At 45.3% G+C, this 13,488-nt stretch overlaps 1 protein-coding gene across 1 annotated transcript in view; it reads left to right on the top strand.

The window, feature by feature from the left end:
- Positions 1–9,646: 9,646 nt before the first annotated feature.
- LOC107296289 (integrin alpha-D-like) overlaps positions 9,647–13,488 on the top strand; it is a 43,332-nt gene continuing 39,490 nt past the window's right edge. Inside the window, exons 1-3 of the mRNA XM_029286024.1 lie at positions 9,647–9,653; positions 12,098–12,212; positions 13,363–13,475. Of these exons, the coding sequence (XP_029141857.1) occupies positions 9,647–9,653; positions 12,098–12,212; positions 13,363–13,475 (235 nt within the window). The remainder of the gene's footprint in view (positions 9,654–12,097; positions 12,213–13,362; positions 13,476–13,488) is intronic.

Here is a 13,488-nt window from a genome sequence, read left to right on the forward strand (position 1 = left end):
AGTTTATGATTCTTATTCTCTTGCATTTATTAGGTGCAGTTGTTCATTAATTAATTAATTTATTAGATATTTTTTTATCCAAGTAGCTCAAGGCAGTGAATATATCTACCAATCCTTTCTTCTCCTATTTTCCCCACAATGATAATCTTGTGAGGTGGGTTGGGCTGAGAAAGAAAATGACTGGTTCAAAGTCATCTAGCTGGCTTTTATGGCTAAGGCGGGACTTGAACTCACCTCTTGTGGTTTCTAACCAGATGCCTTAACCACTAGACCAGGGTGCTCTCCAAACTTGGCAACATTAAGACTTGTGGACTTCAACTTCCAGAATTCTTCAGCCAGCCATGTGTGGAGATTCCTGCACTAGACCAAAATGGCTTTCTAGATTGCTTCATTATTTGTTCCTCTCTCTGTATTTTCTCTCTAATCTGCTTCTCTTGCATTATACTTCTCTGGCATTATAGGGATAGAATCAAGATCGCGTGAAGTATTAATACCACTTTACAATGCCTTGGTAAGGCCACACTTGGAATACTGCATCCAGTTTTGGTCACCACGATGTAAGAAAGATGCTGAGACTCTAGAAAGAGTACAGAGAAGAGCAACAAAGATGATTAGGGGACTGGAGGCCAAAGCATATAAGGAACGGCTGCTGGAACTGGGTATGTCTAGTTTAATGAAGAGAAGGGCGAGGGGGGACATGATAGCAGTATTCCAATATCTCAGGGGCTGCCACAAAAAAGTGGGAGTCAAGCTATTCTCCAAAGCGCCTGAAGGCAGGACAAGAAGCAATGGGTGGAAACTAATCAAGGAGAGAAGCAATCTAGAACTAACCTCTTTGAAGGACTGTCACTCTTGTTAATTGGTCACCTTGTTGGACGGAGGTCTTCGCCACTTACGAGGTTGTGACCTTCAAAAATTCTTCTCTGACCTGTCGGTAAACAGACTTTACCATATCCCAAAGGACGGACTCGTCCCCCAACCTGATCTACACCTCCAAGGTCCCTTCCAACTTTATTATTATTATTATTACTGCTGCAGGCAAACTTTGGATGTTTTGCAAGAAAAATAAATTGAAATTTAGAAAGTATAGAGAAACAAGGTCTGGGGATGCAGGAGACAAGGTTTTGGGAAAGCTACCTAAAATGCAGGTAGTCTTCCCATTCATTTATTTAGCGACCATTCAAAATTGCAGCAGCACTGAAAAAAGTGACATGATGGGTCATTGCCTTTACAACTATCACAGCATCCCAATGATCAGGTCATCAGAATTCAGGCACTTGGCAACCAGCATGTACTGTGGATGGTTGCAGCATCCAGGATCACGTGATAACTGTTTGTGACTTTCCCAGCCGGCTTCTTGACAAGCAAACTCAATGGGGGAAGCTGGATTCACTTACTGATGACATGATTCACTTAATAACTGCAATGATTCACTTGACAAGTGAGACAAAAATTCTAGAATCAAGAATCAGAATAGAGCTGGAAGGGACCTTGGAGGTCTTCTAGTCCATCCCCCTGCTCAAGCAGATCCTATACCATTTCAGACAAGTGACAGTCCAGTCTCTTCTTAAAACCTCCAGTGATGAAGTACCCACAATGTCTGGAGGCAAGCTGTTCCACTGGTTAATTGTCCTCGCTGTTAGGAAGTTTCTCCTTCATTCCAGGTTGCTTCTCTCTTTGATTCGTTTCCACTCAGTGGTGGGATTCAAATACCTGAACAACCGGTTCTCTGTGTGGATGCCACTTCCGGAAATCCGTTCTAAGTCGGGGAGGCTTCCCAGGCCCAGAATACCCCACCGGAAGTGTGTGGACGCCAGTTCCAGAAATCCATTTTGACCCTCGGAGACCTGGGGAAGGCTTCCCAGGCTCAGAATGGACATAATAATAATAATAATAATAATAATAATAATAATAATAATAATAATAATAATAATAATAATAATAATAATAATAATAATAATAATAATAATAATAATAATAGTAATGTTGGAAGGGACCTTGGAGGTCATCTAGTCCAACCCCCTGCTTAGGCAGGAAACCTATATCATTTCAGACAGATGGCTGTCCAGTCTCTTCTTGAAAACTTCCAGTGCTGGAGCATTCACCGCTTCTGGAGGCAGGTTGTTCCACTGGTTAATTGTTCTAACTGTCAGGAAGTTTCTCCTTAGTTCTAGGTTGCTTCTTTCTTTGGTTAGCTTCCACCCGTTGCTTCTTGTCCTGCCTTCAGGCGCCTTGGAAAATAGCTTGACTCCCTCTTCTTTGTGGCAGCCCCTGAGATGGATGCCACTTCCGGAAGTGGCATCCATGCACTTCCAGCAGCCCGTTCTGGGCCTTGCGAAAAGGGCTAGGAGATCAGCCAGTTCGCTGAACTGAACAAAAAATTAGCTACCAATTCTACCGAACCAGTGCGAACTAACTGAATCTCATCACTGTTTCCACCCATTGTTTCTTGTCTTGCCTTCATGTGCTTTGGAAAATAGGTGGACCCCCCTCCTCTTTGTGGCAGCCCCTCAAATACTGGAATATTGCTATCATGTCACCCCAAGTCCTTCTTTTCTCTAGACTAGTCGAACCCAAATCCTGCAACTATTCTTCTTTAGTCTCCAGGCCTTTAATCATCTTAGTTGCTCTTCTCTGTACTTTTTCCAAAGTCTCAACATCTTTTTGTAATGTGGTGAACAAAACTGGATGCAGTATTCCAGGTGTGGTCTTACTAAGGCTTTACAAAGCGGTACTAATACTTCACGTGGTTTTGATTCTGTGCCTCTATTTATATAACCAAAGATTGTATTAGCTTTTTTGGCTACTGCCCCAAATTGCTGGCTCACGTTTAAGCAATCGTTCACTAGGACTCCCTCTCACAGTTACTGTTTTTGAGCCAGATTTTGCCTAATCTGTAAAAAGGGTGTAAAATCAGGTGTAACTCAGTTAACCTTTTTTTAGCAATGAAAATTTTGCTCCCAATTATGGCCATGGGCCGAGGACTATCTGTACAACAGTGCGGTTATTTAATACAGAATTCAGATTTGATTCAGCAAATTATGCAAAGATTAGTATCATTGAGTCCTGTGGGGTTTACTCACATGCACATATGGGTTGTACTATAAAATATTCATTTATGATTTTCATCATTTACTTATTGGAGTAATTTGTATTTATTACAAATAGTGAACCGGGAGGGGGGTGTGTGTATTGTGTACCAATATGGAAGTTGCTATATGCCTTTAGACCTCCCAGCATTGGAACCCAGCTTACAAATACTGTTGCTTTGACTAAAAAGGAAAAAAGGTAGGATAGAATTGGAGGAAATTGTATAATTTGCATGATTTGCGTAAGAACACTGTGGTACCTATGGTGTCACTTTGGCTTCTAGAAGATACCTATGGTAGTGTTCTCACATTACAAATGGTTTGTAAACCATGGCTTAGAGCTTTGCAAACCTGGTCAATGGTAGTTGAATCAATGAACAGAGTTTAAGCGAACCTTGGTTTATAATGATGTGGAAAATCAATTGTAGATTTGTTTCCTGACTCGTGTACAGACTCCAGAAAGGGTGCAAAGAAGAGCAAAAAAAATGATTAGGGGACTAATCATATGGCTTTTCAACCATATGAAAAATGGTTGCTGGAATTGGGTATGTCTAGTCTAATGAAGAGAAGGACGAGGGGGGGACATGATAGCAATGTTCCAACATTTGAGGGGCTGCCACGAAGAAGAGGGAGTCAAGCTATTCTCCAAAGCACCTGAAGGCAGGACAAGAAGCAACGGATGGAAACTAATCAAGGAGAGAAGCAACCTAGAACTAAGGAGAAATTTCCTGACAGTGAGAACAATTAATTAGTGGAACGGCTTGCCTCTAGAAGTTGTGAATGCTCCAACACTGGAAGTTTTTAAGGAGAGACTGGACGGCCATTTGTCTGAAATGGTATAGGGCAGTGGTGGTGAACCTATGGCACGTGTGCCAGAGGCGGCACTCAGAGACCTCTCTGTTGGCACGTGTGCAACTGCCACCAGCACAGGTCCATCAGGCCGCCACTGCCACCTAGAGTAGGAGCCCCGCCCACCACAAAGGAGGCAAAGCGGCCGACTAGCAAGCTCAAGTAGAGGTGGTAGAGCAGAGGTCACCAACCATTGTTGATTGGTGGACTGGAAGAAAAGAGAGGGGGAAGCATTTTACATGTGTGCATGTGCGCACAGGGCCGCAAGCACGCACGCACTGCAGATGGGGCGGGGCTAGTGCCTGCGTGATACTCACTAGCCCTGCCCTGTTCTTGCATGGTGCAGCGCCTTGTATCTGCACCCCACGGCACGGCGGCAGCCATTTTTGCCCCTTGCAGCATGGTGGCCCATTTTTGCAGCCCCGATTTTTGCATGCCAGAGGTGGCACTCAGAGGTGCCTCCCTGCCCTTCCCTGAGGGCACCACAATGCTGATGCGGTCTTGGCACGTTGCAATAAATAAGTGGGTTTGGGGTTGCGGTTTGGGCACTCGGTCTCTAAAAGGTTCGCCATCACTGGCATAGGGTCTCCTGCTTGAGCAGGGGGTTGGACTAAAAGACCTCCAAGGTCCCTTCCAACTTCGTTATTCTATAATCTGTAATCTCTGATCTTTTCTCCAAATAACATTTAATGAACAATTTAGAACAATGTGGAAGAATTCAGCCAAAGTTCAGTTCTTTATTTGCTCACACATTATAGACAAAATCTTGCATGGCTGTCCAGGGAATTCTGGGAATTGAAGTCCATAGGTCTTAAAGTTGCCAAAGTTGGACATCTCTGGTTTATATACTGTATAGTGTAATATGATATACAATAGAGGATTAACCTATGTAAAGTAGGACATATATGGCTCTCTAGGTCCATTGGTCAGCCATGTGTATAAGCCATTAATGGGTCCCTCCTAGGTGAGCATGTCTAATTTCCTTTTATGGCTGTCTAAGCTATGGCCATCACATGCTCTTTTCTGAATTACGTAAGGTCTGAAGACATTGGGAAGACAATGGGAATTGAAGATCATCTTGCTCTAAACTGATGCCTTCAAAAAGGTATATTGTGCAATGCAATCACTCAGTATTTTTCCGCCGATTCTTCACACTTTTTAATTTCCATGAAACATCCCCTTCAGCAGGATCTCACAAAGTTTCCTTTTCTCGCTCAAAAGTATGCAACTTTTTTTGGGGGGGGGGGCAAGAACACACCTTTAAGTGGTGTGCTGGAAATTAACTCTAAAATGTAAGCAGAGCCAACTTAAAAAAAAGAAGAAGAATGGAATTCAACACAATTAGGTTTAAATTTAAAATTCAAGTCATCCTTGGCTTGAATCACTTGTGTGTGAGATGGCTGGCTGTATACTGTAAATTTGACAATTTATTTTCCACATCATTTTAAACCCAGGTTTAAACTCTGTTCATTGATTCAACTACCATTGACCAGGTTTGCAAAGCTCTAAGCCATGGTTTACAAACCATTTGTAATGTGAGAACACTACCACAGGTATCTGCTAGAAGCCACAGTGAAAACCATAGGTACCACAGTGTTCTTATGCAAAAGAAATGCCAAAAAAACCCCACAAACCCCACTATCTGAAGCAGCATTCTGAAAATCCCTTCAAATTATTAGAGAGCAGTAACATTCTTACACATCCAAGCAATTTAAATAGGAAAGAGGCGATCGAGGGTTGTCTAGATCATGGCTTTTCAACCTTTTCACAGATTGTACCACTTTTAGGACATGACAATATTTGAGTACCATCAGTGCTTAGCAAGGTGTCGAAAACTTGATGACAAAAAAAAGGGGAAATAAGTACCGGTTTTACTTTCTTCGGTGGCGGTTCCTTTGCTGAATCACTTTCCCTTTGCACTGACAAATGTATGATGAATTTATCCATATTTATTAATATGCACCACTTCCTTGGTGGTCAGGTGGCTGGTCGGCCCATCTTCCTCTCTCCCTCTCCTCTACTCCTTTGTTGGCCCCTCTGCTTGTCTCACAGAAGCCTCTCCTCTTCTCCCTCTCTCTTTCTCCATCCCTTTCTCTTTCTCTGTCGTCTTTTTTTCTTTCCCTCTCCCACCAAAATCTCCTCCTTTTCTAACTTCTCCCCTCTCCCCCCTCCTCCTCCTTTTCCCTTCCAGGGGCATCACTCTCTGGGGCTCAGGGAGAGCTCCAGCATAAGTCGCTACCCCAGTCTCACTCCCCCATGCAGTCACCCACTCCCCGGCTGGCCACTGTACACAGCACTGATCAGCTGGAGCTGCGTGCGCTGATCCAGGGCCCTGAGCAGAGCCTCAGCAAAACAGCAGCTCCAACTGAATCTCCGCCCAAAGACTGTGTGCGGCTGCCGGCCACCCCCAAGGCCATGGGAAGCGCCAATCAGCTAGAGCAGGGCTTTTCAACCAGTGGTACGGGTACCACCTGTGGTACATTGGCACCTGGCAGGTGGTACGCGACCATCCTAGAAAAGTGGTAGCGGGGGAGGGGAATGAGCTGAACTGGTGGCAGCACCGCACAAGCCTGAGCGAGAGATGGCTGGAGCTGCAGGGCTGTCAGGGCTCAGCGGAAGCGCCAGGATCAGCGCTTCTTCGGGGCTGTCAGGGCTCAGTGGAAGCATCAGGATCAGCGCCAGGCTCCAGCTGGAGCTCAGCACTGATCCTGGCGCTTCTGCTGAGCCCTGAAGAAGTGCCGATCAGCTGGAATGTTGCAGCATCTCCAGGGTCTTGTGATTTACATTCAGATGCTTGGCAACTGATTCATATTTATGACGGTCACAGTGTCCCAGGGTCACGTGAAGTGACCAAAACCTGCTGCAACCACCCAGCAGACGGGGGGAATAAAAACCAAACACCCCCCCACCCCACCCCCGCTGCCAATCCTCAACAGAAATGCTCACAACAATGAAAACCTCGGACAGGAGGAAGAGCGCCACCGGATGGGCAGGCAGGTGTCTTGCTCGGCTGTGGCTTGGGGGGCACTTTTTCAGTGCCATTGTAACTTCGAACAGTCACTAAGCAAACTGTTGTAAGTCGAGGACTATCTGTACTTTATCACTTTTTTCCTTTTTTGGGGGGGGGTCATCAAGTTTTTGACACCTTGCTAGGCGACTGATGGTACTCGGATATTGCCATATCCTAAAAGTGGTACAATCGGTGAAAAGGTTGAAAAGCCCTGAGGTAGAGCCATGTGAGCCAATCCTGGGCCCTCAGCAGAGCCCTAGCTGACTCTCTCACCCCAAGGCCTGTCTGCTGCTCCTGGTGATAGCAGAGGCTTCTGGAAGTGCCGATCAACTAGAGTTGCGCGTGCCGATCTTGGACCCTCAGCAGAGCCCCAGGAACATTGCAGCTCCAGCTGACACTCCCCCAGGCCTGTGCGGCACTGCCGCCACTTCAGCTCATCCCCCTGCTACACTTGTCTAGGTCGCATACCACCTGCCAGGTGCCAAAGTACCACCAGTAGTACGCATACCACCAGTTGAAAAGCCCTGGTGATGGTCAAAAATAGGCTGTGGCTTTTCTGCTTTATTGAACATGGAACGTATATTACAATCTGCTACAATTACTGGAGGAGATAAGATAGCAGGGTTCCACTATTTGAGGGGCTGCCACAAAGATGAGGGGGGGGGGTAAACTATTTTCCAAAGCACCAGAAGGCAAGATAAGAAACAATGGATGGAAACTAATCAAGGAGAGAGGCAACCTACAACTAAGGAGAAATTTCCTTGAGAGTGAGAACAATTAACCAGTGGAACGGCTTGCCTTCAGAATTTGTGGGTGCTCCATCACTGGAGGACTTTAAGAAGAGATTGGACAGCCATTTATCTGGAATGGTATAGATTCTCCTGTTTGTGCAGGGAGTTGGACTAAATGACCTCTAAGGCCCCTTTCAACACTGTAATTCTATGTTCTGTGTTCTGTTAAGACACACATACATTCATGCTGAGCTCAATTTCAAACCTCCTGTAAACAATCTGACAGTGTACGTTGTGACGTGCCAGCAGCATCTCTTCATTGACACATCTGGCAATTCCCAAGGAGTCATTTCATCAATAAGAAGCAGTGGTGGAAAGCATTTTATCATTAACTTGTGCTTCAATGATATAACTTTAATTAAATACCCTTGATAAAATCAGTCCCCGGGCCTTACTCTTTTTTTCATTCCTGTAACAGCAAAAATGACAAACCAATTGCAATTTGGATCAGGGTGATGGTTGCCTTTATTGCATGTCTGGTAGTTCACATCAGTCCTACATCAAAGGGGTAATGAGAGATTTTGCCAGCCCATCTTTGAGTCTCTGATCAGCATTCAGAATAACAGAGTTGGAAGGGACCTTGGGGGTCTTCTAGTCCAACCCCCTGCTCAAGCAGGAGACACTCTATCCCTCCAGTCAAATGGCTATCCAGTCTCTTCTTGAAAACCTCCAGTGGTGGACACTCACAGCTTCCAGAGGCAAGCCTTCCATTGATTAATTGTGGATGTGTAGTATCTGGGACACTACACATCCTCTTCACGACCTGTTTTCCTTGTTCCCTTCTGGGAGGAGGGGGCTTCGTGGTATCCGAAGCAGAACATCCAGATTCAGCCAGAGTTTCATTCCATACAGCATTAATCTTGTGAACTCTCAAGCTTCCTCCTTCCGTTATATATTCAAGATGGACAATATTTAATATTTATTTGCTACGTATATGTAGGGATGTGGGTTTATACATATGTTGTTCATAGTATGTTTAGGTGTGTGTCATGTATGTGTCTCACTTTGAGAGCGGGCAACTAAATTTCATTTTTGATGTGTGCCATTGTGCCCACAGTATAAAAATGACAATAAAGATTATCTTATCATCTTATCTTATCTTATCTTATCTTATCTTATCTTATCTTATCATCTTATCTTATCTTATCTTATCTTATCTTATCTTATCTTATCTTATCTTATCTTATCTTATCTATCTTATCTTATCTTATCTTATCTTATCTTATCTTATCTTATCTTATCATCTTATCTTTCGCTGTGAGGAAATTTTCTCCTTAATTTTAGGTTGCTTCTCTCTTTGATTAATCTTCGATCTCTTACTACTTATCCTGCCCTCAGGTGTTTGGAGAATAGGTTAACCCCCCTCTTCTCTATGACAACCCCTCAAACACTGGAAGACTGCTATCCTGTCACCTCTAGTCCTCCTCTTTGTTAGATTAGATACCTAGTTCCTGTAACAGTTCACTTTCCGGTTTAGCCTCCAGTCCCTTAATCATCTTTGTGGCTTTTCTCTGCATTATTTCTAGGGTCTCAGCATCTTTTTTTGTATTGTGGTGACCAGAACTGGATGCAGTATTCCAAATGTGGTCTTGCTAGTGCAGTATAAAGCAACACTAACACTTTACATAGGAAAGAGTGTAACTGTGATCTCATTGATCTCTCGCGCCTCTCCAGAGCTCCTGAGGGCATTTGAATGGTTAACCTGAGCATAGCAGATGATGGGTGATTTTGTTTATTTTATTTAGCATATGGCATCTACAGAGGTCCTGCAAGGTATGAATTATAGACTACTTCCGCCATGGTGCACCCCCGGCAAAGTTCTGTCATAACAGAGTGGCTAAAAGTCTATACACACAGCAACCAAACTGGACATTGCATCCCCGATGGTCAAAAACTACAGCGCAACAATGACGGGTGATGGGGGAATATGAAAATACAGAAATAGATATTGATGTTTGTGTGTATATAAGGATAGAGACCCAGGGTCTAGTCCTCCTTTAGGCATGGAAGACAGGTAGGGTAGCTAGGTCCCCAACCTTTTTTGCTTCGCGGACCGGTGATGGCAGTGTGTGTGGGAAATGATTTCATGCACGCAACCTAAATCCAGCACATGCGCATATGGAGCTTCACGCACTTGCCCACCACATCAGTGGCCTGGTTCACAACAGGCTGCAGCCTGGTAGTGGCCTACAGCCTGGGGTTGGGGACCCCCGAGCTAGCCGACTTTGGGCTAGACTTTCTTTCTCAACCCTAGACGGAGGAGTCAAAAACATCTACCGTGTTTCCCTGAAAATAAGACCCACCCTGAAAATAAGCCCTAGCCTGATTTTTTGGGGGGTGGGCCTAATATAAGCCCTACCCCAAAAATAAGCTGGGGGGGCGTGGCCAACACAAGTGGCAGTAAGTGCGTGGGGGCCGATGGTGTCTGGCAGTAGTTGCAGTCCGCTGGCCCCTTGGCGCAGAGCAGGCACGTCTGCATGCATGGGGGGGGGAATGTTTGGCGCTTATGGGGCGCTTGGGAACATCCCCCCAAAATAAGACCTACTGCCTCTTTTGGAGGCAATAAAAGTATAAGACTGGGTCTTATTTTCAGGGAAACACTGGTATTTACTACAGTTTACAGACCACAGTTGGAACAAGCATCTTGATAGTTAAGTGAAAGAGAGCTAAATGAAATCTGAACAACACTTACAATCTTATTTTGGCTTTCTTTTGCTTTACAGACTTCACAGACATTCCAGGATTGGTCTCAAAGTTACTTTTTCATCACCATCATAACTATGAATAGTCGCTGTCTGGGGCAGTCGCTAAATGAGCACTGTAGTCTGTATTATTTCTGATCTACCCAATAACCATATTTCTTGTCATTTAAAACAGGGCTTTTCAACCAGTGGCATGGGTACCACCTCTGGTACATTGTCACCTGGCAGGTGGTATGCGACCATCCTAGAAAAGTGGTAGCGGGGGAGGTGAATGAGCTGAACCGGTGGCAGCACGGCACAAGCCTGAGAGAGATGGCAAGAGCTGCAGGGCTGTCAGGGCTCAGCGGAAGCGCCAGGATCAGCACCAGGCTCCAGCTAATCGGCGCTTCTTTGGGGCTGTCAGGACTCAGTGGAAGCGCCTGGATCAGCACCAGGCTCCAGCTGGAGCTCGCCGCTGACCCTGGTGCTTCTGCTGAGCCCTGAAGAAGCACCAAAGTCGACCTTTCGTCGTGACTAGGACCACGAAGACGACTCGGGTCTTCTTCGCGGCTAGTCGACCTTACAACGTCGTAGAGGTCCCAGAACACTAAATGTAAGTCTACGAACCGTTGACTAAGTATAAATACTGCCAGTGTCACAGGGTCCCAGTACACTTCACACCAAAACCTGCTGCAACCACCCAGCAGATGGGGGAATAAAAACCAAACACCCCCCACCCCACCCCTGTTGCCAATCCTCAACAGAAATGCTCACAACAATGAAAACCTCGGACAGGAGGAAGAGCGCCGCCGGGTGAGCAGGCAGGTGTCTTGCTCGGCTGTGGCTTGGGGGGCACTTTTTTCAGTGCCATTGTAACTTCAAACAGTCATTAAGCGAACTGTTGTAAGTCGAGGACTACCTGTACTTTATCACTTTTTTTCCTTTTTTGGGGGGGGTCATCCAGTTTTTGACACCTTGCTAGGCGACTGGTGGTACTCGGATATTGCCATATCCTAAAAGTGGTACAATGGGTGAAAAGGTTGAAAAGCCCTGATTTAAAACATTGAAGCTGTATTTAAAAAAAGAAATAACACCCCCGCATAAATGAGGAAGAAGAAGCCAGCTCTATTTTCCTACAGTCACAATGATGACACCATTCAAAGGAATTTAAAAATGTTACCACATACTGAGAGTCACTTTCTTCCTTTTTTTAACACTCCCAGAAATGATTTTTCTTCCCACATACATAGCTGCCCACACTTCAAACTACCCCAAACAAAAACATTAAAAAAAACAACCCAATCAAGGCATCTTTTTGGTGGTTCTGGTGATAGCGTGTTTTTTTTCAGAGAATACCTTGATGTTTTTTTTCCCTTCTTGACAAAGCTTTAGAAGGAGATCCAGAAAGAACTTAGAAGTCAGCTAGGAAAAGACACACCTGATTGTCTAATAAAGCTGCTGTTTTTGGTTGCTAGTGCTCAGGAGGGACTTCTAATGCTCTCTTGTGCAACTATCAAATGTTCAGAAGCTGCAATTCCTCATTGTTACAGACAGTCCCGTGCACAACATGGCGGGTTGCAAAGAAATGGATGTTAAAGCTTGTTCTGCCCTTTACATGGTTCCTCCCTTCTTGCTGTAGAAAAAAAAGCTAAATCTTTATTTTGTTTAATCCCACAGTGCTGGTCCCGTGCCATGGATTCAGTGTGGACACTGAACAACCGGTTGTCTTCCGGGAAGCGGTGAAGAGTTTTGGGTACAGTGTGGTGCAATTTGGAAGCGGCCCAAGTGCCGGGTAGGTTGACCACAGTCTGCCTAGAACAGGCATGTCAAACTCGCGATGTCACGTGACATCGCGCAATGTATAGGGACTTTCCCCCCCATTGCTGGCAATGGGGTGGGTGCGGTTTCGGTGTGACGCATCTGGTCCGTGGGCCGGCAGTTTGACATGCCTGGTCTAGAACAATATTCCTCAAAGGTGGCAAGTTAAAGATGGGTGGACTTCAACTTCCAGAATTCCCCAGCTAGGCATGCTGGCTGGGGAATTCTGGGAATTGAAGTCCAGCCATCTTCAAATTGCCAAATTGGAAACACTGTTCTAGAACCATGGACAGCTCGCTATCTTTGTGCCACTGTTGAAAGAAAAATCTTCATCTTGGTTCATCCAAGCTGGGAATAAACATGGCAACTGCTTTGGGAAGAAGGTTGTAGTTTATTGGAGAGGAGAGGCAGACAGGAAGATGGTTCTGGCAGCAAGAGAAGTGGAAAAAAAAAGGACTGAGCACATGTAGGAAGTGGGCTTTTATACCCTCTGGAGCCTTTTGTTTGGAGTTGTTCCTGTGGCATGAACTTTGACCTGAGTCTGTGTGCCTTTCTGGTATTCTGATGGTGATGGGTCAATCTTATTATGTCCAAAGGTCATATCCTGCTTCCCTGGGGCTGATGACTCTTAGAGTTTGGGTGGGGTATGTAGATTTTAGGTCTTTGTCTTCTTAATCTCCTAGCTCCCTGGATTTACATCTGCATCTCTATAGAGCTGGTTTCTGCTTGGGGAAGGGAGACCTGGGGCTATTAAGAAAAACTGGGTATGCTTTCCTGCGTTTTTAAGATCCTTTGAGGAAATATATTTTTCTGCCCTTTTAATATTTCCTTCACTGGGGAGGCTGACTTCCCACACCACTCAGACCTCTTTGGATTTGGGGGGGGGAGGGGCAAATTTTTCAGAGCCACCCACCCATGGAAGGAAGCTACCATCAGCCACTTGGAATGCCTGGAGTGGGTGGGGCTAAAGCAAATACTAAACAACATTAAGAGTGTTTTCTTTGTGTGTGTGTGCTGAGTTCTGGTTGGTTAGTCTGAGCAGCCGAGTCCTGATTGGGTCCTTGTGCATGTAGGCTTCTGATTTGCTTATTCTACTTTGTCTGTGTTTCCCCTCCTCTTTACAGGGTGTTAGTAGGTGCTCCACTTCAGCAGGGAGGTGTGAACGAAACAGGGAAACTGTACAATTGCCAGGCGACATCCAGCAAGTCAGGCGGATGCCAGGAGGTGGTTCTCCAAAGTAAGCCCTGAAT

Source organism: Protobothrops mucrosquamatus, unplaced genomic scaffold (genome assembly GCF_001527695.2).
Source record: "Protobothrops mucrosquamatus isolate PMUCROS unplaced genomic scaffold, P.Mucros_1.0 scaffold2733, whole genome shotgun sequence".
Taxonomy (NCBI): domain Eukaryota; kingdom Metazoa; phylum Chordata; class Lepidosauria; order Squamata; family Viperidae; genus Protobothrops; species Protobothrops mucrosquamatus.